Source organism: Cervus elaphus, chromosome 20 (assembly GCF_910594005.1).
Source record: "Cervus elaphus chromosome 20, mCerEla1.1, whole genome shotgun sequence".
In the NCBI taxonomy this organism is placed as follows: domain Eukaryota; kingdom Metazoa; phylum Chordata; class Mammalia; order Artiodactyla; family Cervidae; genus Cervus; species Cervus elaphus.
The window spans coordinates 24,023,697-24,049,719 of NC_057834.1; the positions used below are offsets into that span (position 1 = coordinate 24,023,697).

Here is a 26,023-nt window from a genome sequence, read left to right on the forward strand (position 1 = left end):
CTCTGTGGAGTGTAGCCTGCCAGGCTCCTCTGTCCTTGGAATTCTCCAGGCAAGAATCCTGGGGTGGGTTTCCATTCCCTTTTCCAGGAGATCTTCCTGATTCAGGGATCAAACCTGCCATCAGGTTGGCTATTTATCACTAGTGCCACCTGGGAAGCCCCAACTTTGTACATAGGTATGTTTTAAAATTTTTAATATTGTAATTACTGTTTGTGTATTAACTGAATGGACTGTTTGATATGTTTTTCACAAGCACATATACTTTAGAGACGTTTGTAATTTGTAAAGTAAAATGTGCTATGCATAATTTTCATCAGCTGTGGCAGAGAAGGATTATTAGTGTTGTGGACTTATCTTGTGTGGTGGAGTGCCTGGTTCACCACTCTTTTCCTCACTGTTGAGACCACATAAAAATGTATGCAAGCAACGCTGCTGCTTTGAGATCAATTAAGGAACTAACAAACTCAGTCTCAGAGACTTGTCTCTCCTAGATTGAATGGGTTCAATCTAGGATGAAAAGAAGTTAAAAGAGCATGGATTTTAGAATATGTGACCTTATGACCTTAGACAAGTTATTTAATCTTTCTAAGCCTCAGTTTTGTGTTTTAGATTTTATAAAATGGGCATATTCATGGTACCTGTCTCATAGAATTGTTGATAGGACTCAATGAGTGGTACATTTATTATATATTATATATATATGTATACATGTATATATATAATATAGTGCCTGGCACAAAGTGAAAGGTTAAAGCGTTAGTTGCTCAGTTGTGTCTAAATCTGCATCTCCATGAACTATAGCCCACCAGGCTCCTCTGTCCAGGGAATTCTCCAGGCAATAATACTGGAATGGACGGCCATTATCTTCTCCAGGGGAATCTTCCTAACCCAGAGATTGAACCTGGGTCTCCTGCACTGCAGTCAGATTCTTCACCATCTCAGCCACCAGGGCCCAGCACAAAGTAAGTATATAATTCAGGATATATCGAAGGAAGCCTGACGGAATTGCCAGTGAGAATTCAAATGATTAGACTAGTTTGGTGGGAGGACACATAGTTGTTATATCTTTACTAACAGAATTGTTAGAGCCATAAAGCTAAGATGTAGAATCTATACATGATGGAATGTTGAGGAAAGATGCTTGTAACATCATATAACATAGAGATTATACTACAGTGTATAGTATGATCCCATTTTTGTTAAAATTAAAACTGTATTCATGGAATTCAACATTTAAAAGGTATAAAATGGCATGCAGTGCCAAGGAGGCTTCTCACTTCTGAGCCCAGCTTCTCAGGACCCATCTCTAGAGGTGACCATTGTTATGAGTTTCTGTGAATCCTTTTAGAGATGTCTCATGCCTATAGAAGCATCCTGTATGTATGCATCTGTACATTCTATCCACTCTACCCCCCATCATTTAGGGAAAGGATTGCATACTGTACACACAGTTCTAGGGGAGGAGGGATGAAACAATTCATATGAAAACCTTTGTAAACAGTTATATTATAGAAAAATATGTTTGCTGAAAATAAGTTCTATCTCGGTAAATTTGTGTTTTGTTTCAAAGATTTCCTTTTGTAGCTCTTTCAATTGGCTTTGTTGTAAATAAAAAGGTATGTTGTTTAAATTTTAAAAAAAGATGAAATTAGCTTCATAATATTTTCACTTGTATCAATGTAGCCAAAATATTAAGGCTTCAAAGGCTCAGTGACCACACATCACTATTACAAAGCACAACTCCAGGCGTCTGGTCTCTTTGGCTCGCTTAGAAGACAACTTTTCCTGTTGAGGTGTGTTAAAGAAAAAGTTACCCATGTATGTGGCTTATATTTTGAGTCTAAAGGACATAGTTGGTCATTGATCCTCTCCTCTATCAAATCACTCCACAGAAAAGCAGCTCTGACAAAAGTCAAAGAAAAGAGGAGCTCTTCCAGGACTAGAGGAAGATGTTGTAGCAGAGGTAAGGTGTAAGGGAGTCAGGTGAGAAGACTCTGCTCACTTTATTTTTCTTGGCTCTCCTCAACTGTACAAGGCCAGTGTAGTGAAATGTATCCCGGCCATGTCTCCTGCATGGTCCCACATTTGAAAAGTTAGTCAGGACCAGAGTGCATTACAAGGAAAATGAAGCACAGAGTAGGCCCCTAGGTTAGCTCTGCTTTAGGTTTTGGCAAGAAGGGTTTCCTTCTTGTGCAGCTGACATGGTAAGAGCAGTCTGCTGCTTGCAAGGTCTCTTGGAAAGACAAGTTGGGGCCAAGTAGGTCACTGGAAAATGGCATCTTGAAGGAGAGTTCTCTGACTAGCCTTTGACCTCAGCCTTCATGGAAGGCTGAGAGGTAACCATAAAGTTTACATGTGGTCCAGTCCAGTTTCCTATGAGAGACACAGATACGGGGCTAAAGTCCAAGCAAGTGATTAAGAGCATCCATTGGTCTCATATGGAGTGTTCTGTGGACAAATATTTCTTGGAAATCAACAAGGTAATAGACAGGTAGTCAAGGATTTGGGAATTTAGGATGTTAGACATCTCTTAAAGGAATAATTAGTATTAATTACCAGGCAATAGCCAATGATCAAAAAGTCAATATACTTTGCTTTTTATCAAGACAGTTATCAGGTACTTACTTAAGAGTTTTTTTTTTTTTTTTTAATATGCACAATTAGCACTTCTAAATATATCTCTTATTGTGTCTAGTAAAATGAGACATTTATTGTGTTTACTCTCTAGTTCTCAAGCCTACCAATGTTTTAAACATCCTTTTATGTGCTGTAGCCCAAATCATTAATTACATTCATAATAGAAATGTTACCGATGATACAAGCTATTGATTTGTATACAGTTTCTCACAGAAAATTAGCTACGTGATAATCATTAACTATAAATATAAAATCATTAACTATAAAAAATTGAAGGAGGCTATGGTGCTCACACCTATTATATAGAGCATGTTCTACTGGAGAAAGCAGGGGACTGGGAATCAGGGTAATGAAGGCAACTTTGCCATGAGTTTACTTGCTGATGGTTAACAGGCAAATTCCTTCCTCTTTCTAGGATCCAGTTTTCTCATTAGTCAAATGAAGTAGTTGAAGGAAGAGATCCATATACAGGGAGACCATACATCTTGGTTTGTCTAGGATAGTCCTGGTTTATGCCTGGTATAATTATTAAGAACACCCCTTTTTAATTTCAAAGTCTTCTAATTTGGACAATTATTTATATGGTCACCCTATCCATAACATTCTCTGCTCTCAAATCTGATACTTAGTGATTAGAGATGCAAGCTCAACTCTGTACATTTATATGGACCAGTAGGTAATGCAAACAAGTGCAGATGCCCTTCTGTAATACAACCAACAGCAGTTAAGGGTACGGCATACAGCATATTGTGTCTGTAGGGGCCGCTCCTGCCCACCTCTAGACAATTGTTACCTCACAGAGATGTGTCTTCAAGGTTGCAAATCTTCCTATTTTTCAAGATTAGCCAGACCTCAGATTTTTATGTAAAAAATCCTGATTTTCAGATGTTGGCAACTGATTCATAGATTGTTAAAAATCATTGGGCAAGACATACAAAATATGTTTGGGGGCTATAAAACCTAGAGATCATGTGCTTGCAATCACTGAGGGATATATATGAAAGTGAAAGTGAAAGCCACTCTGACGTGTCCGACTCTTTGCGACCCCATGGACTACAAAGTCCATGGAATTCCCCAGGCCAGCTACTGGAGTGGGTAGCCTTTCCCTTCTCCAGTGCATCTTCCTGACCCAGGAATGGAACCCAGGTCTCCCACATTGCAGGCGGATTCTTTACCAGCTGAGCTACAAGGGAAGCCCAAAAATACTGGAGTGGGTAGCCTATCCCTTCTCCAGTGCATCTTCCTGACCCAGGAATGGACCCGGGGTCTCCTGCATTGCAGGCAGATTCTTTACCAACTGAGCTATCAACACAGATATAATTATGAGGGATAAAACACAAAAGCTGGGTTTCCCCAGAGACTGTTTAAAACAACATCTTGATGGTGTTCTGACACTACTTCTACACACAGAATGTTAGTGAATATAAGCTCTAGGCACTAAGTTCAAATTGAAATCTGAAAGCAACAGTTTGACACACCAAATTGTTAGCCCTTATTTCTGGGGAGCTGGAATGGGCATCATGGAAGAACAATGAAGGGGCTTTCATTTTTTAGACTTTTTTATATGTGTAATTAAAAAAACTTACAATAAGAAATATGGACAGGAGGTTCACAAAACTTGTCACTCCAACAGAGAGACATGCATCGGGCTTCTCATTCTCCCTGAAGCAACAGCCAAAAGCTGAAGTTTCAGAAGACGATAAAGCCGTCCCATAATGCACCCATGCAGTGTTAGCCCCAGGGTGGTGTCAGTGACAGAATTTGGCAGTAAAGTGGGTAAAATTAAATGTCTTCAAAATTCAGAACATAGTAGGAGTTTGGGGATAGCTGGTAATACCACCATGGTATGTCAACAGTAGGGAGAAGAGGGGGAGAGAGAGAAAAGCTCTCTGGCTTTTATACCATGACCTATATTTTCCTGGAGCTAAAGGCATTTTAAAAAGTGGATTAATACTGAAATCCTATATTTCTGAAAGTCATTTTGCTTTCAGCTTCTTGCTTAACAATTTCTAAGAAATGCTGTTGTCAGTTAGAAATGCTCTAACTTTTCTTCCCATTCTCTTCTATCCTATCACATCCAATGAGGGTTTGATCTTTGAGAGTCTGAACAACTGCAGTAAATACATTCCAGATTTCCACCGCACTTTACTAACACTTGTGAATCACTGTCATTCTTCTAGGATTCAGTTAAAGAGTGGCAATTAGAAGTTACTTTAATGTCTAAGAAAAGGACAGAGAACAGACCCCGCAAATAGAAGGCCACCTTTACTCTTTTCAAACCCAGCTCAAGTTATGAGTAGAAAATAGTTTTCATGTAAGCACTCAGTTTTCCCTTAACCTTGCAGAATCCATCATTTTAAAGACACTTCCACATGAATAGACCAAATGAATCAAGCATACTGATAGTTTGTAATGCACATATCCATGTGCCAGTCTCATACCATACCGTACCATCAGAAACCTCACAGCCCAAAACAGTCACATATTTTGGGTTGAATGATGAGGGCAGAAAACAATCATTGTGAATAAAATAACTTACAGATTTTAACTGTATAATTTCCCATTTCAGCTGTTTTCTGCCACTGACAGCTTGAAGTTATCCCCAACTAAACTCTTGGTACATTCTCCTGAGAACAAGCTCATTTTTGGAATGTCTCCAATTCATTCATTCAATCAATAAAGAAATGTGTATTGTGCCAGGTGGAGACACAGAGAAGAAGACACGATCCCTATGCTTGAAAGTCACACACTTGCCCACGCAGCTTGTCCAACAGTGTGAGGTTAAGAACTCAGCTTTGCTTATCTGCTTCTGTGCCATATGACTTACCAAGGTCAAAGGACTATCTTCCTGCCAAATTCCATGTTTTCATCAGCTTTTGGGGGGCATTTTTGACATCAGGTTCCCGCTAGTCATGAGGCCTTCCCTCAGAGACACAATCCTTGCCTGGTTTCCCACTCTTCTCCTACCCATGGCATTATTTTTGTATATTTACAACAGACCATGTCCTGGTAACATCTCCCCAAGGTTCTAATCCCTTTTTCTTGGCTGGTCAGGTCCTCAATGCAGGACGTACTTACCTTCTTTACTAAGATAACTAGCTAATGAACTTCTGCTTCTCTCAAATCCATACCACACACAGTCTACAAAACTCTGAAATATGTTCTGACAGTCCTCTAAGAATACTGCTCTGAGAGGGTACATCCTCCTCCATGCTCCTGATGACCACTGTACACACCTTCATGGGAACACATCTTGGCTGCAGTGATTCCTTTACAGGTTTCTCCACTAGCAGGATGGAAACCTCTCTGGGGCAGGGACTGTGTATGTGCGGCATCCCCAAGAGCCTGGCACCAGGAGACACCTTACCCATTAGGACCTTGACGTTCTCCCAGCAGCAAATCCCCAGTTTTCTACGCTAGACTTCTGATTTACTGCTCACCACAGTGCCTTTTATCCATCCCAGATGGAAATGGGCTCATAAAGAGAATCTGAAGGAACTGCCCATTCATTCAGCACTATGCTATGTACTGAGAATATTTAGCAGCCCTGAACTCAGGGGTCAATGTCAGGAAGATCTTCAGGTCACTGAAATATCCCCTAATGCCATCTTGCCATCTCAGGGAAGTGAAGCACCACCCTACCCCAGCCCGACAAGTTGAAAGCCACCAGGCTAAGGTATTTTCAAGGCAATTATTACCGAGAGATTCAATATGCTCCCCAAATTGGTTTTTGTCTCTAGTCTTAAAACTTAAATCCAAGTTCTGTTCTAAGCCTTTGAAGTACAATGGAAGGTACAGAAGTTCTAGATGTAGGACAAACTTGTTTTCAGATTTTTAGATCTGCTACTTAATTACTTGATTAAGTAATTATAAGACACATTAATAAGTAATAATAAGACACATTATGTTATGCACTGGAACTTATGAAAAGGGAAAACAGTACTTCCTTTCGTCCATGTGATGCCAAAACTGCTGACAACATAGATACCTCCATCCATTTCTCTGAAATGTACTAACTTGGAGTCCTGCTTGGGTTTGCCAATATATTATAAAATGAACCTTCTGTTCAAGATAATCTAGAATGTTTTTCTTCCCCAGATCCTTGAGGTTCCCTCCTTTCCCCTTCTGCTTAATGCACATCTGGGGTTCATCATATTTCCAAGTTTTCCTAAGATTCCCTGGATCCCTTTTCAGTGATGTACTATATCCACCCCTATTGTCTCAGCTCCTAACCCTCCAGAATGTTTCTCTCCTAAGTCTCTGAGAAGATCAGATGTTTCTCTCTGGTCCTTTAAAGTTTAAAGTTGTTTCTATGACTATTTGGAATCCCCCAAATTGGAAATTTCCCAAGGGCACACACATCTGTTTTTATTGTATATTCCCATGGCAACCATGCATTCAATATATACAGTTTATGATTATGCATCACAAATGTGGACATAGCTTCTCATTTATATGTATTTTTAAACTATGTAAGCATTTCATGTGTGTATTTTTTCTTTTTGTGTCCCTTTCATTTTAGTTCACTTCAAATTATAGGGAGTAATTCTGACATTGAATTCTCTCCACAAAATGACTAATATTAGACCATCTGCAATTAACTGTTAATAAATGCTTCAGGCTTTTTGGCAGTGGTTGTAAGCTTAGCCTAAGGCACTGACTTCTAGTCACACAGAATTCTAGAACCAGACTGTATTGCTAGAAAGGATTTCAGAGGTCATCTAATCCATAATCCATTTCACCTTTTCAAGAACCTGAGGTTCAGGGAGCTTAAAAATCTTACCCCAAATCACATAGCTGACTAATAATCAAACCAGGAGTAGAACCTGAGTCTACTCACCAGTATTCTTGCATTTTTCCCAATATCTCACTCCTCCTCAAGCTTTGCTTATTCTAAATTTAGAAATGTTAGAGATGTGAAGCATTTCTAGTCTTTGCATGAGAAATGCAGAAATCTGTGTTTGTGGCATTATTGCTCTACTTACATAACTCAAGTATAATTTTTGGGTTGGAGATGGTTAACAATTCAACACCTTTTAAAGTTGTGACCAGAAAATGATTACTGAATACATAACACAGTGTGAGCTAATTAAAAGGTATTCACTGTGCTGCTACAAACTACTAAAAGTAATAATAAAAATGACTGTGAAGCACTGTCTTTGCAAAGTGCTATAGGGATCCAACTCCCTAGTCTTAGAGTGAACAGATGCAAAGGTATTATTAGTAATATAACATGCTCAACTTGGCATGAGACGAAAAAATGCTGAAGACAGGTAGATTTGACTCCAAAAGGACATACAGGAGGGTGGGATTTAATGGAAGAAGGAAATTGAGTTTCTTGGTGCCCACTGTGATTTCCTGAGCTCACTGTGCTCCATCCATCAGACCAGCACAGATGCGAAGGTACCAACATGGCTAGGTTCCTTAAGCAAAACAGCCCAGGATGTCCGAGGCGGACCGCAGGGGCACACAACTGGATAGGCCTTGGGTGGTCAGAGCTCTGCCCTTGCCTCCATGGCCAGCCTCCTCTCAGTGTGAGGGGCTTGAGCATGGGGCATTTCCCAGAGCAAACTCAGAGGCACTATCCCCTAGTGAACGAAAAGCGGCACGCTCCAATAGCAGCAGCTGGCTTTGGAGAAAAATGCCATCACTGTCTCCTGACCGACTTCCAAGGGCTGCCATTCTTTCTTTCCAGAGCTGAGCCGATTTTCGGCGGCGCCCACCCCCCCGCGGGCCCCCAGAGCCTCCCCTCTGCCGGCCCCGTCCCCGCCCTCCCGCGCACCAGCTCAGCGCGCCCGCCGCCGGGAGCCCCGACTACAATGCGCCAGGCGAGCTGCCCCAGCTGCTCCGGCTCCCGCCCGGGTAACCACAGCAACCGCGGGCTCCAGGAATGCGCACTGATTGAAGGCCCAGCTTCCTCCCACAGTGATGAGCAACAAGTGAAGCAAAAATAGTGAGGCGGGATAAAGGCTTCGACGGAAGAAGGGGGGAGGGGACAGCAGCCACAGCTCGGGCCGGGTGGCTGTGGGTGAGGGGAGGGCAATGAGTGCCTTCCAGACTTCGTTTGTTCTCTTAACAACCCAGGGCAGTGAAGGGCCTAAACGCCCTTTACCCTTCAGAAATCTTCGCACACATTTTTCAGTGAACAAGTAGCACCGCAAACCACCACCTCTTTGCTCGCTTCTACTAAATGGATGGAGACGTACACAGTCCTGTAAAAGCGAAAGTGTTAGTTGCTCAGTGGTGTCAGACTCTTGGTGACCGCATGGACTGTAGCCCACCAGGCTCCTCCATCCATGGAATTCTCCAGGCAGGAATATTGGAGTGAGTTGTCATTCCCTTCTCCAGGGTATCTTCCTGACCCAGGGTCTCCTGCATTGGCAGGAGCTACCAGGGAAGCTGGTGCACATCCATAGACTCCCTAATTAGAATGCCTGCTAACATCCTGGGGTCAGCAGGTGAAGGTGAGCTGAAACTAATTTGCTCCCAGCTCCTCTGGCTCTTCTGTTCTCTATAATCAAAAAAGAAAGGAAAAAAAAAACCTTCCTGGTGATCATGTCTAAAGGTGGGATGATCATCACACCTGTATGTCTGTTGTCTTGATATTAGTTACTTAAAGTCTCCCCTTTTTACTCTCAAGAGTATCTTAATTTGGACAAGAAATTATAAGGTTGTCCTATCTAAGGTCTTTCCAAGTCCATCCAGATCCTAATCCAAGTCTTAGGCATTCCCCAAACCCTTCCAGCCTTCATCGAGTGGCTTGTATGACCTAATCCTTGTATGTAGGTCAGATAGCAAACACTGTATTTAACTGACAAACAGGGGCTTTCAACAGCTACCAAAACATAGCAACCAAAAGATTGCATGCTGGGACAGAACACCCTGAAACCCACTAGCAGGAAGATTCCCACGGGGCTGATTAGGGTCACCACTGCACAGCGCCGCACAGATGTCATCGGGAAAAACATGAACCTATTAGTAACAGGATCGCCAATTCAGATGGCTCATTAAAAGCCTCTGCCTACGGACCAGGCTAAAGGAAAATCGGCTCTCTAGGACGAGTCCCGGAACACAGAATTCCCTAGAGTGTTCCCTCAGAGGGGGGTGGCAATCTGCAAATGAGGCGTGGGGGACGGGAAGAAGTAGGAAAAGGAAACTGACATCTTGCTGTTGCTGTTTAGTCATCAGTTGTGTCCACCTCTTTGGTGACCCCCGTCTGTAGCCCGCCAGGCTCTTCCGTCCATGGGCTTTCCCAGGCAAGAATCCTGGACAGTGAATCGCCATTTCCTTCTCCAGGGGATCTTCCCAACCCAAGGATCAAACTTCCCAACCCAAGTCTCCTGCATTGCAGGCGGATTCTTCACTGCTGAGCCACCAGGGAAGCCCCGAACTGACATTTACTGAGTTTGTGTTCTGTGCTATTTAATCCTCACATAGGTTTTCCATGTTAACTTTTGTTTTTCCTCCCTCATTTTTACAGATAAGGAAACCATGACTCATCAACATTTAGTTATTAAAGGTTACATGGCTGCACTGAATCCACATAAATGTGACCCCCTCAAAGCCCATGCTCTTCACAGTGGACCATATCCAGTATCCAGATTGACCTTTGATCAAGATCAGGGTTTTGCAACCTTATCACTATTCACATGTGGGGACAGATAATCCTTTGTTGGAGGTGGGAGGACTGTTCTGTGCATTGTGGGATATTCAGCACTCTCCTTGGTTTCTACCCGCTAGATGCCATAGCATCCCACAAGCTGTGATGACCAAAATGTTTCCAAATATTGCCAAATATCTTCTGGGGGGCAAAAGTGGCCCCTCTTGTGAATCAGTAGCCTAGATATTTAATATCAATACACCTTTTAACTTTTCTTGTATTGTTCTCTCATTGCCTCAGAAATATAATATTTATCTTTATCAAAAGATGGTAATTTATATAGGGACAGAACAGTGCCTTTTATTTATTTTGTATCCTCCCTGTGTTAGGGACATAGTATGCAAAAAAGACTGGTTCAAAGTTAAATCATAATGCAAATACAAGTCACACTTGAAGCAAAACTGACTCCATTCCATGATGCTCATCAAAGAACAAGGTGGTGCTTGCGCAGTAGAGAGGTGTGAAGGCCATCAGAGGCTTCTTGCAAAGGGTGAAATGCATGAACCCCAGTCGCTGGAGCAACCACAAACCCCACTCCACTCCTCAGATGGTAGAAGGCTCACTGACAGCCATTAAACAGAATCAACTTCTTATTGACGCCTGGCTGATTTTTCTGCCTCTTCCTTCTTCTCCACTCCTTCAACATATTACTCTGGTTCTTCTCAAAACCAAGATCAACAGAGGCATGTAGGTAAGCTCTGGACAGAGTAGGCCAGAATTAAGAGAGAGGGCTGGGAGAAGAGCCAGTGGATCTGGGTCCTAAAAAGCTCTCTCCCGATATTAGTTCTGTGTGTCCGCTTTCATGGCAGCCGGAGCAGTTATCTCAACTCTTCTGGAAATCTGAAGATGGATAGGATAGGTCCACCTTCCAAGAGGAATCAACTCCACTTTAAGTTTTTCATTTGAAACCAAAATAGCTGAAATATAATCGAGTCTACAAATGAAAATGTAGAAATGGTCCAAATGGAAAATGTTCCAAAGGAGTAACCTCCAGATTTATGGCTAGAGCGTGGCTGTAATTAATTCCTTCTCTCCTTTTGGCCAGGAGTAAACTTTTCTTCTCCTCCAATTCTTTTCTCCTCTTCCTCTGTTTGTAAATCTTAGAGAAAAACAGCAGCAGCCACTCTCAGAGATCAAAGTTTTAGCAGGCAACAAAGACCTCTGAGGAGTCTGTTGCCATGGGAACTCTCTGAGCTGAAGCCCTTCTAATCGGCAAAATCTCCTTGGTTAGCAGCACGGGCTGGCAGCGAGGAAGAGAAGGGGGAGGGGGAGTCTTGGCAACAGGTAATCTTTCTAAACAGCCAGAACTAATGGGGGAGGGGGGGGAAGTACAACGGGATTCAAATTGAGGCAGCGCAGACAGAGGGGTGAGTGCCTGAGTATTTCTGCACAGCTATAGAAACAGACTCCTATCAAAAATCCCTAAAGTGGATCACTAGTTCTGAGATGTCCCTCCCTAGAATTCCCTGATTTCTCATTATGTTCTTAATGGCTTTTTAATGCTAGTAGGCCAGAAAGTTGATTTTAGACCAGAATAACAATTTCAGGCACAGTACTGTGAATAATTTGATTTTTAAAAAATTTAATGCATGCCTGTTTCTCCACCTCTTGTCGAGGTAATATGTACTGTACTTCAGGATAAATCACAGGAGATGGAAGGAAAAATAGAAGCATGACAGGAAAATATAGGTAATTCTGCTGCATTACCTTCACAGGGAAGAATCAATTCCAACTTAGCGCCTACTCACAAGGACCTGCTGGGAGCAAGCCTATTTCTAGCCTCCTGGAATAGCATTGCATTTGGCCTAAAAAGAAGCAGAAATTGATGAATTCCACAAAATATTAACAGTGTGTGTTTTTGCCCGCCTGGCATTCTTTACTTCTTCATTTGGAAACAAATGTCCATTTCTCTTTATGAAGCTACTCCTTTTCCCTTCAATTCATATGGTTCATTTGGGGCTGGTGGTACCTATATTCCTCTCAGAATGCACAGCCCACCCCCAACAATAGGACTTTGGCTACACTATGGAGAGAGGCAGTTGAGATCAAAGGTGTTAAAGATCTGCTAGGGGTCACATTTGGAGGCAGCCTGCTGGAGAATGAGTCTAACACAGAGGAGATGGAGATATTTAAAACATAATCTGGACACTGGAACTCAGCCAGGCTTGAAGTTAGGAACACCCTTGGAATTACTGGTTACGGTAAAGAGTCTGCCTGCAGTGCTGGAGACCCAGGTTTGATCCCTGGATCAGGAAGATCCCATGGAGAAAGAAACAGCAACCCACTCCAGTACTCTTGCCTGGAAAATCTCATGGATGGAAGAGCCTGGCAGGCTACAGTCCATGGGGTTGCAAAGAGTCAGACACGACTGAGCGACTTCACTTTCACTCTTCACTTTCATGCACTGGAGAAGGAAATGGCAACCCACTCCAGTATTCTTTCCTGGAGAATCCCAGGGACAGGAGCCTGGTGGGCTGCCGTCTATGGGGTCGCACCGAGTCGGACACGACTGACGTGACTTAGCAGCAGCAGCAAGCCAAAAAGTTCCCCTAAGACAGTTTGAGAATCTATGCCTTGCAATTAAAAGAGTTCTGAAGAACACAATAGTTAGCTCTGGGTGGTGAATTTTTTAAAAGATATTTTCTTCTCTTGTGTTTTCTGTTTTGTTTGGTTTTTATAACAAAGAGGTATCACTTTCCCTAAAACAGAAGCAGTATTAAACAAAACAGGACAGCAGTATTTGGGCATCACCCTAGATAGAGAATTAATTCTGCAATTTGTGGGTATTTTAGATAAAGTCAAAATTATAGAAAGGACGCTAAAGCCATCTTGTTTATCCTGATAACCCAGGCAAGAGAACCTGTTCCATGTTGAAACATGCTCATAAAACAGGCTCATGTACTGTTATTCTTTTCTCAGTCCAGAAGCACAAGTGTTCATTGCGCCATGTTTTTGCTGGGGCCCTTTCCCTCCTTTTTTATTTTGGCCCTTAAAAAACAAGCTATCACATGAGACATCAGAAAGAAGGGGTCAGGCCCTTACATTGTGCATAGAAAGAAGTAAGAACAAGGCGAGCTGCCTTTAGATTTTAAAATAGCAACTTCCCTACTTGAGGCTTCCTGAATGGTGAAGTCCTTTTCCTGCCAGCTGGAGCTGCCCAGGGGGACTTTATTCCTATCCTAACAGTGGCATGGTTCCAGGTTATAAACAGATTGTTCCTGATCCTAGACCAATGTCTAATCTCAGGGTGGCAGATTTTCTGGACACTTCCACCTTCTGTAACTGTCTGCTGGTATGGCCCTACGATCCGAAACATATCTAAATATTTTTAAGGTACCTGTCACTATCATCTCAAGGCACCCTAAACACCACGTGCATTTCTTCAGTATGACTCTACCTTCTGAATCATCAAAAAGATAACAAAGTGTTCAGTATAGTGTTTGAGTTTAATGGTGAATCAGCGGTTATCCTCGCATTTCTCTAAATCACATCTTTGGATATTTCTGAACCTCTGAAAGAAGCATCAGCAGCAATTCGTAGATGGCTCAGATGTTTGGGGAGAGAAGGTAGGTCATACTCAGTGGGGAGGACGCAGTGCAGACAAGGACAACTCTGTCTTTGAAGTGAGGGCCTAGGTTAATGATTATAGGCCGTTTCACTGAGAAATGAAATGAAGCACTAAAGCAAATCTGGGACAAGTAAAAACCATTACCTAAAGCAGCAGTTACATTTTTGAAAACATGATTGATGCCAGGGAGCATTCTATAGCTTCGTAATATAGACAGGTTGTGTAGTATTGTGGCTTCAACCATATTTCCTGATGGTTCTGTCACTAGGAAAAATTTAAATACCTAGATAAAGAATCATGACCAATGAGATTAAACGATGTTATATCTCACTTGAGACTGTAAACATTTATTGTATTAACACTTCATAAGTCAACAAATACATACGCAGCATTGACTAATATTTAAGACGTACAAAGTAAGTATTAGTTACAGATTCTGCCCATTTATCATTTAAAAAAACATTCACTTAAACTTCTTTATTCTAGAAACTCTGCAAACCAGTGCAAATAGATGAATGAGAACTGGTCCTGGCCATTGAAGAGCTCATGTTCCAGTGCTACTGAGAAGGGTCCAGTGTTGTAAGGGAAATTAAGACAAATATACACGCAGTACCAATGTCACCACTCACATGAAGTCAAACCAGAATATAAGACTGATAAGGTTCTGTCCTTGGCCCTTTTCACTTCATATAATCTTTTTGGGTGACTCATCTATTCTTTCATGGTTGTGACTATCATTCATGACTCTCAAATCTATTATCTCTAATCCCTGTTTTTCCACTGAATTCCAGACCATATTTCTAATTGTCATCAAGACATCTCACACTCCATGTATTAAGAACCAAACTCATTCTCCTGCCTCTCTAACCTGGTTTCCAATCCGTAGCCTCTCTCTTGGTTGACAGAACAGTTGGCTACCCAGTTAACGATAAATCATGGTGTCCTTTTGACTCAATTCCTCTCTCTCAGAATCCATCACTTCCCTCTCAGAAATGTTTCCATGCTGTCTGTTCTCAGTTCATTACTCTGGTTCAGAGTCTCATGCCCTTTCACGCATGCTGCTGCAGTACCCCCTAACTGACCCCTCTGTTCTAGTACTCCTCTCTAATGTATTGTCTACCCTGCTACTTTTATTCTGATCCTGAAATCTAATTTCATTGCTCTGTGGTGGCTTCTTCACTGGCTCCCCAAAGTCTTCAGATGGAACACAAAGTTCTTAGTCTGACATATAAGACACTTCATAACCTTGCTCCATTAACTTTTCCAACTTTACCTTTGTGAGTATAATGAAAAAAACAAATTCTTCTTAACTTTGCCTCTGATTTATTCCTTTAACTATCTCCCTTACTAATTGGTCATCTGAAATTCTACAGTTTTCTATTCCTCATGCTGTGAGCATCCTCTAAGAAGAGCTCGTTCCAGTTCCTACAAGCCTCCATCAGGTTTCCTCTTATTCTTGTGGAATCAGTTCTTTTAACACTGACCTACCACAGAAGACCACAGTGCATCCCCACTGGCTTCCTTTTGAGTGAATGCTATCCTGCATGTTCTTGTGAGCAACCTGTAACCCTTTTATCTCTGTCATGAGGACTGAATTACCGGGAAGTCATTTTCTCATTTATCAGAGTAGTCACATCACTCATATTCATCTACTTTTTAAACCAATAATTTTAAATTAGAAATAAAGCTAAAAAATAAGTGAGTTGAACACCTTTTCCTATAAATACCTGATACAATAACTCAAAAGAAATCTTCCACCTTCTTAAGGACATAGAAATTAATACTCCTAAGAACATTGCATCTTCAGATGTCTCTCTGATTGTTAACAGTCCTTTATCCTGAGACAGACTCCCTCCCTTTGTAACTTCCACTCCTGGGTCTAGTTTTACCTAGCTACATAGGGTAAGTTTCCAATCTCTCCTATACAATTTCACTACAGATATCTGGAGAGACTTCACATGCTCCCTTTCCCAACTCCTCTTTCACAAGACCAAATCCTCCCAGTTCCTCCAACTATTCCTCATAGTAAGTTCAGTGACCACAAGCGGCTCATGACAGTTGTAGTCAGCAAACTATGGACCGTTATCTTCCTATTGAGGTCTTTATCTCCTTGAGGTTAACTTCAGAAATCAGGCTGCTCTCTTGGTCTCACATAAAAAGAATACCTCATGAACAGGCCTGCAGGATATAACCACTAAATAATTAGAATTTTAAAAAACTGTGACAAAATTATGGAATTGAAAAATTCCATAATGGGGTGTCAAGACCAAGAAGATTCAGAATGTTGCATTTGGAAAGTAAATACTACATTCAGAAAATTCTCCTAGATTTCAGACTAACACCTTTAATTAACTAACACAACCAGTGTTGCCCTAAAAAGTTTACACGGCAAATCTACCATGCTTTGAACAGTTCTAATTAATGTGGGATACTGGCTTCCCCAGTGGCTCAGTGGAAAAGAATCTGCCTGCAATGCAGGAGAAGCAGCAGGAGTCCCGGGTTTGATCCCTGGGTCAGGAAGATCCCCTGGAGAAGGAAATGGCAACAGACTCCAGTATTCTTCTCTGGGAAATCTCATGGACAGAGGAGCCTGGTGGGCTACAGTCCCTGGGCTTGCAAAAGAGTCGGACACAACTTAGCGACTAAACAACAACAATAGCAGAATGACGTGTTTCTCCTCCCTAAGAACTCCACTGTGTATCTGTTTATCTCACAAATGTGCTGCTTCTATCTGATTTGCAGCATCCACATTTGGTCTTTCTGATCCCTTTTTAGGATAACACTAATTTTTCTTATCTTTTCTCCCATCATTGCTGACCCTTTTCATCTGAGCCTTCCTTTCACCCCACTTTTGGTCCTGAGGATAGCATCTTTGCCCAAGTTACCCTGTATGTTTCAAACCAGAGGAATGCCCTTCATATACTTCAGGCACATCCTCTAATGACAAGGCTTTCACTCTATTATTTCCCCACATTTGCAGAACTGGGACCAAATTATTTCAAGTGGTTTTTACCTGACCTCCTTTTCCTTCACAAGCAATTACTTTGCTGCAAATGGTTGCACTGGCCAAATAACTTGTGTTCACAATTAGCTAATTGCAGGCTCAATGAGCCGCTTGTTCCTTCAAACTTGACCATTAGAGTTGTGTTATTAGGCAGAAATTTATCTTTTTATTTCCTACAGATTTACAGAGGCACAGCAGATCCTGAATCTGACTGTCCTGTAGTCTTTTACAATGTCAATATAAGCCTTTTACATTTTTATTCCCTTTTGAATATATGTCATATTTCCCATTCTTTTACAGATCACAGCAGTTATTCATTGCAGCATGCCAGGCTCCTCTGTCCTTCACTATCTCCCAGGATTTGATCAAATTCATGTGCTTTGAGTCAGTGATGGTACCTAATCATCTCACCCTCTGCTGCTCCCTTCTCCTCTTGCCTTCAGTCTTTCCCAGCATAAGGGTCTCTTCCCATGCCTCGGCTCTTCACATCAGGTGGTCAGTATATTGGAGCTTCAACATCAGTCCTTCCAATGAATATTCAGGGTCGATTTCCTTTAGGATTGACTGGTTTGATCTCCTTTCAGTCCAAGGGACTCTCAAGAGTTTTCTCCAGCACCACAATTTGAAGCATCAATTCATTGATTATTATTAAAGGGTTAATAATTAATAGTTACCTCAGTCCATTTTGTAAACTGTAAAATTAAGGCAACAGTAAACCTGATTTGCCAGTCATGATAGAGTAAAACTAAAAATCCTAAGTAGAAAATTCCATTTTCTCCCTGGGCACTGAATTTCTCACAGCAGGTAAAAATTAACCTTTAATTTTATTTGCCCTAAAATAAAGCACCTTATTTATGCCCCCAAATTGTTATCACCTGGTTTCTTAGAAGCTACAAAAAATGTAATTTCTTTTGAAAATCACTTCAAGGATGTACATTTTATCCTACAGTTAATGTTGTTTCTTAATTTCTGTATGTTTTATTCCAATTTTCTTGTTCAACTAACATTTATAGAGCATGAAATATGTGCTCAGTTCTTCAGTTTCATACAAGGAGGTCATTTCCCACTGACATTCTTCTAATCCACAAAACAGAAAAGTAGCCAAAAGTAATGAGTTTTCACTTATGAGGGAATTAATATTAATAAGGATTAGATTATATTTGCTTTGAGACTAATTCAGGCACTTTTAGCTTTCAAGAAATTTGCCCTCCAATTAAACACTAGTAGGTCTACCCCGAGCTCTTTTCACTGGGTACCTTTTATTATTAAAAGTGCACAGCCATCTTTCCTTAGGATTGCCTTAAGGGGAGATAATTGAATGATGGGAAAAGATTCCCAGAGGCCTCAAGAGATCCTAACACACCAGTGAATTCCTGTCTCCACCCTGCTTCAAAGGTGTCTGGCATTTTCCTCACTAGTAGCGTACGTAAAGAATAAGCAGAAAGAAATCAGGGTTAAAGGTACAAGTGGAAAGGAGGAGAAAAAAACTAAGAAAGCAGAAGAAACATTTAGGCAATGCGAAAAAGGGGATCATAGCAGCCAAGAAACAAAATATAACAAATACGGCTACTGCTCATAGAGACCATATTCTAAAATCAGTTTGTGCACCAAAGATAAAGCCTGTGTGTGCCACCTGTTGATACATGCAGGGAGAAGTGAGAAGAAGGAGCAGTGCAAGCGGGCTAAGATGAAAATATTGCTGAGGGCTGTCACCTACCCAGCACCAGTACCTCCACGGAATCCTCGTTCTTGCCCTCCAGGTCATCAGGGGTGGTGATGATGCAGTAATACAGTCCGCTGTCTCCCCACATGAGTTTTCCAATTTGAAGATCTGCATCTGTTATCACAAAGAGAAGGACCTGGTTCTAAATTCTGTCCTTTGAAGAAAAAAGCAACAGAGGGTGGGTGGAAGTGGGGTGCTTCTGGGTGTCTGCAGTGTTCTATTTTTTTACCTGAATGGTGGTTGACATGATGTTTGCTTACTGAAAACAAACAAACAACAAAGCAATAGTAAAAACTAGCATCCCTAAGGCGAGAGAATTCACACCCAGAAACTGGTCTAGTTGCAGGCTGGTTTCAGGAATAGAACACTTGTTTTCAACCAGGCTTACAGAGGCCCCTGAAAACCAAGTAAATTCCAGAATTAACCTGGACTCCTGGAAATAAGCTGAGTTCACAGGAAGTGAAAAGTGTTAGTCACTCAGTCGTATCTGATTCTTTGCAACCCCATAGACTGTTAGCCTGCCAGGCTCTTCTGTCCATGGGATTTTCCAGGCAAGAATACTGGAGAGGTTTGCCATTTCCTTCTCCAGGGGATCTTCCCAACCCAGAAATGGAAACCGGGTTTCCTGCATTGCAGGCCGAGTCTTTACTGTCTGAGCCACCAGGGAAGCCCGACAGGTTCACAGGAGTTCTTCAAAATTCCAACAATCAAGTAGGTCATACCAGACTTTGGACCTTCTCTTCTCCAAAGCTTTAGGGACCAGGAGAAAGAGTGGAACAGATGCAAAACTGCCTGGGACTTGGGCTGTGCACCGACCTGGCTCTGCACTTAGACACATCATCCCTTTCCCAGCAGAGAACTTCTTAGGGAAGTTTACTTTCTGAGTCAAGGGCAATAAAGGCTGGTGTCAGGTGTAAAGTATTTGACTGAGAACGCTTTCACTAGAACCCATTTCAATTCAGTGCTGATAATAAATTTATTATAATAATAAATTTATTTAGTTTTTATAATTTATTTATATTTATTAAAATATGTTTATATTTATAAATATATAAATAAATATTTATATTTATAAATATATAAATAAATATAAATGTTTATATTTAATAAAATTTATTAAAATTATTTATATTTTATAATTTATTTGTTTTATTATAATAATAAATTTATTATCAGACTAAAGGTCAAGCTCATGAAAGCTTCTTGATGCTATCATCTCCCATAAAATCAAAGTCTTGAGAGACTGAAAGGGTGCACGGCCGACATCCTCTTGCACCTGTGAAGAATGAAACCAACCTCCCTCCCATCCCTTAAAAACAGAGGCATTTTTACCGTGAACAATCGTGATCTCTCTGCCCCTGTAGAAATCTCCCAGGGTCACAGTCGAGCCCTGTTTAGAGGCTACCACTCGAACAGTCCTCCTGCTGTCTAAGCAATCCAAGTAAGGGTCCCACTCCAGGTTTCTTTTACTGAGAGACTGGGCCCGTGGAGAGGACATGCCCAGGGACTCCCCCACGCGATCCTGGCAGTAGGACTTGAACTTCCACTGGACGACCGCCGGCTGGCGGGAGGACGTGGAGAAGCGGCAGTGCAGCACCGCGGGCTGGAAGAGCAAGGCCACCTTCCTCTTGTCGGGCACTGTGACCTGGAGGCCTTCAGCCGCGGCTGCAAGACAGAACGGAGACGTCCAAACAGCGTCTGCATCCCGGGCCTCCCCTCACCCTACGCAGGCAGGCCCCTCTGCCTTGCCTTCCTCACCTGTCCCTCGCCTATCACAATGAATAACACAATATCTACCTGGTTGCCCTGTCCGGAAATCTGCACTCATTCCCAATACCCAGTTGGTCACAAAGTCATGTCAACGTGACCTCTTAACATCTTTAATATTTCCATCCCCCTCTTTAACCCCACTACCACTGCTTCCATGCATGTTCTCCTCATTTTTTGCCCATAATTTTGCAATAATCTCTTGTCTGGTCTCTCCACCTGCAGTTGCCCACATGCATCCATTCTCCTTGCTATAAGTTCAGGTTATCTTTCCTTCTTTCTTTTTTTTGTTTAGGTTATCTTTCTAAATCTCCTTCTCAAAATCCTTCACTCATCCTCCATGGCCTTTAGAACAAAACCCAAAGTTCTCAGCAAGGCATTTAAGGTGCTTCATTGTCTAATTCCTCCTGAGCCTCACTTCTTGCAGCACCTCTGTTTGAGTATCAACTTCAGAGGACACCAAACTAACAGTTTCCCTAAGTGGGATGTGCTATATCACACCTCTAGATCTTGGCACATGTTTCTTGTTTATGGAAAGCCTTTCCCTCACTTATCTTCCTGGGAAACCCTTCCTCATCTTTTAAAACACAGTTCAAAGGCTTCTTGTCAAGCCTTCTCTGACCAGTCAATCTATTTATCACTTCCTCCTTTGTGCCATAGCGTCCCCAGCATTCTCTGCCAGACATTCACTATAACAATTTCGCAAGTTCTTATTTTCACGCCATCAGACTTGTCAGGTCAAGTAAGTAACATGTCTTATTTGGCTGTCCTGGCTCCTGAAGCCCATAGACACTATAAACTGTTTGATAAATGAGGACAATGAATCCAGGAAGTATGAATTTAGGAGGAAGTGACTTCCCTTCTAGCTGGTGACCAAGCAAAGGAGACAGAGATTAAGGGGGAAAGCAGGCTTTGAGAGAAATGGAGAATTTCAGATCAAAAGCAGTAGACCAAGTTCAAAAGCTTTGAAGGTGATCCAAAAAGAGGTGGGGGGAGACTAGAAAGCAGATGAGAAGTTTAAGTGGTTACAAAGATCAATTTGAAGCTTGGTGTCCAAGAAAGAGAGGGAAGTTGCTATGAATGAAAGCCCAGGGGAGTGTTTGAGAGGCAAAGGGCTTCTATGAACTCAATGGTAAGGTCTAGAAACTCCAGACAAAGAGAACATAACTTCTTCAGGTTACTGGGAGAGTTAAGAGTTTCTAGCTTGATCTAATTCTGCTTCGAAACAGAAGCAGAATCATGATGAGAAGCAAAAAAAAAAAAAAGGAATATGAATAGAAAGATAGGATAAAGAGGTCCAGAGGTGAAACCAAGAGGCTGCCAAGCCACTTTCAGGTAGCTTGAGGCAAAGAGTTTTACCCTAGAATTACAGGTGGACTTCAGAGGCAGAAGGACTAGTTTCCTAGGGGGGCCTACTGTCCTTCATTACTGCCCATGGTCACGATGACATCCCACAAGGCAAACTCACTCTCACAACCTGAATATGCACTTATTCATGACTCTTTATAGAGTCATGAATAATAGCTTTATAGCTCGCTCAACAAGGGCAAGATACCATATTTGTACTCACTAGTGCCTCTCTTCCATAAAAGCACTGTGAAAACTAGGTTTTAATTCCTGTTAGGAAGAAAAGGTTTCTGCACCCTATGGAATTGGGAAGTGAATACAGCAGAGTATTTAAGATTTAGTGTTTGAACCTTAAGTGCTGGATAGCTACTATAGAATAAATAAAGGAGTGGGCAAGTAAATGAATGAATGACTATTAATACGAAAATTTCTAGGATTTCACATTTATGTTTAAATGACATTAACAGCATAGTATAGTAAAAGAGCATTGGAATCAAAGAGATAAGGCTTTGAATCTCATCTGGCTACACACTAATGGTAAGGCCTAAATGAAGTCTCTTTAAGCAACCTTCACCTAGAAAATGAGCCTCATGTTCCTTAACTCAACAGAGTTGTTAAACCTTCTCTCTCTGGGTGCCTGCAGAGAGAGGACTCTTTAAGAGCGCCTTGACCATGACCCATAGATAGTACATCTCAAAAGAGAGCCCTCCCTTACCTTTCCTGCCTTTCCCCTTGACTCCCACTCAGAGGCTCTTGAATCTTGATGACCATTCATCACCAAAAGGTTTGATTAGAGCCAGATTATGTAGATCAGTGCCATCAAGGGGAAGATAATTCCCATCTGGAAGCTCAAAAAAGAACCTCCTAGGCCCTGCTGCTTCCCTCCACCACCCCCAAATGCTGGTGTCACTGATTCTGTTCTTCCCAACTCACACATCTAGAATCTAGATGAGGAAAAGACGTGTGTGTGTGTGTGTGTGTGTGTGTGTGTTTTTTTCTTTTTTTAACAGTTTCTCCTTGAATTCTATTGCATTAATTTTTAACCTTGTAATTCTTTAAATCCTTATTCACAGTCTGATTTTCCAGGTAACAAACGGGACAGAGAGGTGAAATGACTTTAGTGAGCAGTCGCTGAGGCTGGATGACCAATCACAGGTATCGACCAATCACAATGCTGGCTGTTAACCAACCACCTTTCTTCTCTGCTACCTATTCAGGCTCTATTTGGGAAATGAAATATTTCCTAGCCCTTCCAGGATAAATGAAACCAGCAAAGGAGGCAGGTGCAGCACAGAAAGTGTTGGGGGAAGGGTTAAGTATAGGGTTTTCTTCATTAGATGATTACTAAGAATAACCTCCTTCTCAGCTCTGTTCTCTGTTAATGAGATTAACCACTTGACCAAGCCATGGGACACCATTAATTATTATTTTTTAAAATCGTGGACTCCCTTAATTATTAACAGAGGTTAATCAACTCAGTTTATGTGTATGTTTCTTCTGACATACACATAAGCTCGCTTTCCAAAGAATAAAGAATATGTTTTCAGAAACATTTGCCTCTGTATAGCACGACAGCGAAAGGCATGGATTTTAGAGCGAGTCCTCATTTAGAATCCAAGTCTTACCACTTCCTAGCTGCATGACTTGCAGCAGATTACTCCTCTTAGGAGTTTCGGTTTCCTGACTGGTAAAACCAGAATAATAGTATTTTGTGGAGTTGTTTCATGGTGAAATAAGATTTTATCCTAAGCATTTAGGATAATACTAATGTAAAGTAAGCACTCAATAAATGTAGTTGTTGCTGCTGCTGTCAATAACAATCTGTTGACTTCTGTAAAGCCATATAACCGAGAGCTAGGTGAGCACAAAGGTGTGAGTTATAGGGCAGAATGGGCAGAAACTGTGAAGGAATAGTGATTGCAGACTGGGTAACTCGGTGTTCAACAATGACTGGGCACAACACAGTTGCATTCACACCTTCTAGCAGTTGGAAGCAGGGCACCGCTGAGTGTGTGCACACACACAGACATTTCTACATACGCAGGGATAATGGAAATCCTGGGAGTCTAAGCTAGGGATACATCTGGATAGCTGGAGAGGACAGAACTAGGAATTTCAAGGAAATGTCAGTTTATTGAACATTTTAGGGCCAGAGTGAAGAGTTAGAAAGCTAAAGAAGTCAATCCCTGCATGAGCTCTAGAAGCTTCAAAACTGTAGGATAAACGCCACCAGGTCCCAAGCCTGTCCTGGCCAACCCTGTCAGTGGAAATGGGATAGCCCATTTCCACTGGAGGGTGAGGCCTAGAACTGCTCTTCTGGCCCTAATCCTGGGTTCTGGGTGAGGGCTGCAATTCCCACACCCACTGAGCCACATGTCTTTCCCTCAGTCCTGTTTATAATAGGCTGTGTTTCCACCTGGCTTGCAATCCACTGGGACCAAAGCCTTGTCCTGAGATCCAGCCCTGCTTGCTTGGGCCCTGATATAAGGCCCTTCTCCTGAGGACTAGGTTTTGTTTCCAATATACTCACACATGACTGATCTATATCTGAAATTGTAAAGTTGCTATTCACTCAACTTCAAAAAACACCTCTCATGGCATCCCCACTCCTATCCCAGATCAGGCCCCTCAGAGTCATAGCAAGTCTGGATGAAGACCAAGACTGGTGGTCTCCTATGGACACTGAGGTTTAGGCCTGGGAACACTGCCTCTGACTCTAGTTCCCGAGAGATCTGCCTTGGGGCTAGGTTAGTGTCCTGAACTCGAGTCCCACCTCTTATAGATTTTTTTGTTTTTCTATGTCACCACCCGTCAGATGTCAAAAACCTAGTACTTCTTATGCTGGTCTATACAGGCTAATAAGAACATCTTTGAGTGCCAGGTAAATAAACTGAAAATTTTCAGCCATTTTGTAATGTTCACCTGTGCATTTGATCTAAGAAATCTTATTCTCCCATGTTTCTAACTACCAGTTATGTCTCAGACCCTCAACTTCATGAAACCTCATCTGCATGTTTAACAGATACTTCAAATTAGACAGGATTTCCCTGGTGGCTGACGGTAAAGCTTCTGCCTATAATGCGGGAAACCTGGGTTCAATCCCTGGGTCAGGAAGATCTCCTAGAGAAGAAAATGGCAACCCACTCCAGTATTCTTGCCTGGAAAATTCCATGGACAGAGGAGCTTGGTAGGCTACAGTCCATGGGGTCGCAAAGAGTAAGACGTGACTGAGCGACTTCACTTTCTTTATTCAAGTTAAACATACATCACTTTCTCTTTTCCCACCTCAACTCTTGCCCATAGCCTGGTCTTCCTTGTCTTTCCAGCTCTTTTGCCAGTACAGCCCTTGTTCTGTCACTGCAGATAGAAATTAAAGCTTTGATCGTTTCCTCTCTGTCTCTACCCACTTTCAGTTGTCACTAATTCCAAATCTTTCTCCAATTTGACTCTTCTCTATTCCTAGAGTCATTCCCAGTGGGAATAAATCAGGTGTCTATTCCTCATACCAGGAAATAATTGTGAAAGAATTACTATATATTAGAAATTGTGTTACATGTCATTCATGTAGCATCTTAATTCTCTCAAAAAATCCTATAAAGTAGATATTATCATTACATCCATTTTATAGATGAAGAAACTGACTCTCAGAGAATGTATGTATCTTGCCTAACACATGAGGGTTAGCAAGTGACAGATTTGAAGCTAGGCTTTTATTGTTGTTTAGTCACTAAGTTGTGTTTGACACTTTTGCAACACCATGGACTATATATAGCCTATGAGGCTCCTCTGGCCATGTGATTTCCCAGACAAGAATACTTGAGTAGGTTGCCATTTCCTTCTCCAGGGGATCTGCCCAACCCAGGGATCAAACCTGGATCTCCTGCATTGGCAGGTGGATTCTTTACCACTGAGACCAGAGAAGCCCCAAACCTAGACTGGGCCCAAAGCTCTTACTAAAGTCCTCATTACCTTCTTGGTTTTATAATAGCCTCTTCAGTGGTCTCCCTACTTCCAGCCTGGTGCACTCCCCACATTTTCTATATCTAGAATATTCTTTCAGAAAAGACAGTCTCCTGCTTTAAGGCTCAAAAGATTCCCCATTCCTTCCAGGATAAGGTCCAAATGCCTTGACATGGCATGTAAGATTTTCTCCATGATTTGGCCCTACACTCGTTCCAGGCAGACTAAGATGTTTTCCATTCTTTTATTATAAACATGTTATTCGCGAGTTTCTGGGAGGTGGACAGAGAGAAGCACTGAGTTTAGGGCATGCACATACATGAGAAGCAGACGCTGGCACAGCGGGAAGGCTGGGAC

The 26,023-nt window shown here is 41.9% G+C and overlaps 1 protein-coding gene across 6 annotated transcripts in view; it reads right to left on the minus strand.

Moving 5' to 3' along the window:
* The window catches only part of ILDR2 (immunoglobulin like domain containing receptor 2), a 65,936-nt gene that overhangs the window by 25,626 nt on the left and 14,287 nt on the right, over positions 1-26,023 (minus strand). For all 6 annotated transcript variants that reach the window (XR_006335756.1, XM_043877379.1, XM_043877376.1 and 3 more), the window contains exons 2-3: positions 19,925-20,257; positions 18,587-18,706 (exon numbers count right to left, since the gene is read on the minus strand). Coding sequence is in view for 5 of the 6 variants with exons in the window: in XM_043877379.1 (XP_043733314.1) it covers positions 18,587-18,706; positions 19,925-20,257 (453 nt within the window). In the remaining variant the exon portion in view is untranslated. The remainder of the gene's footprint in view (positions 1-18,586; positions 18,707-19,924; positions 20,258-26,023) is intronic.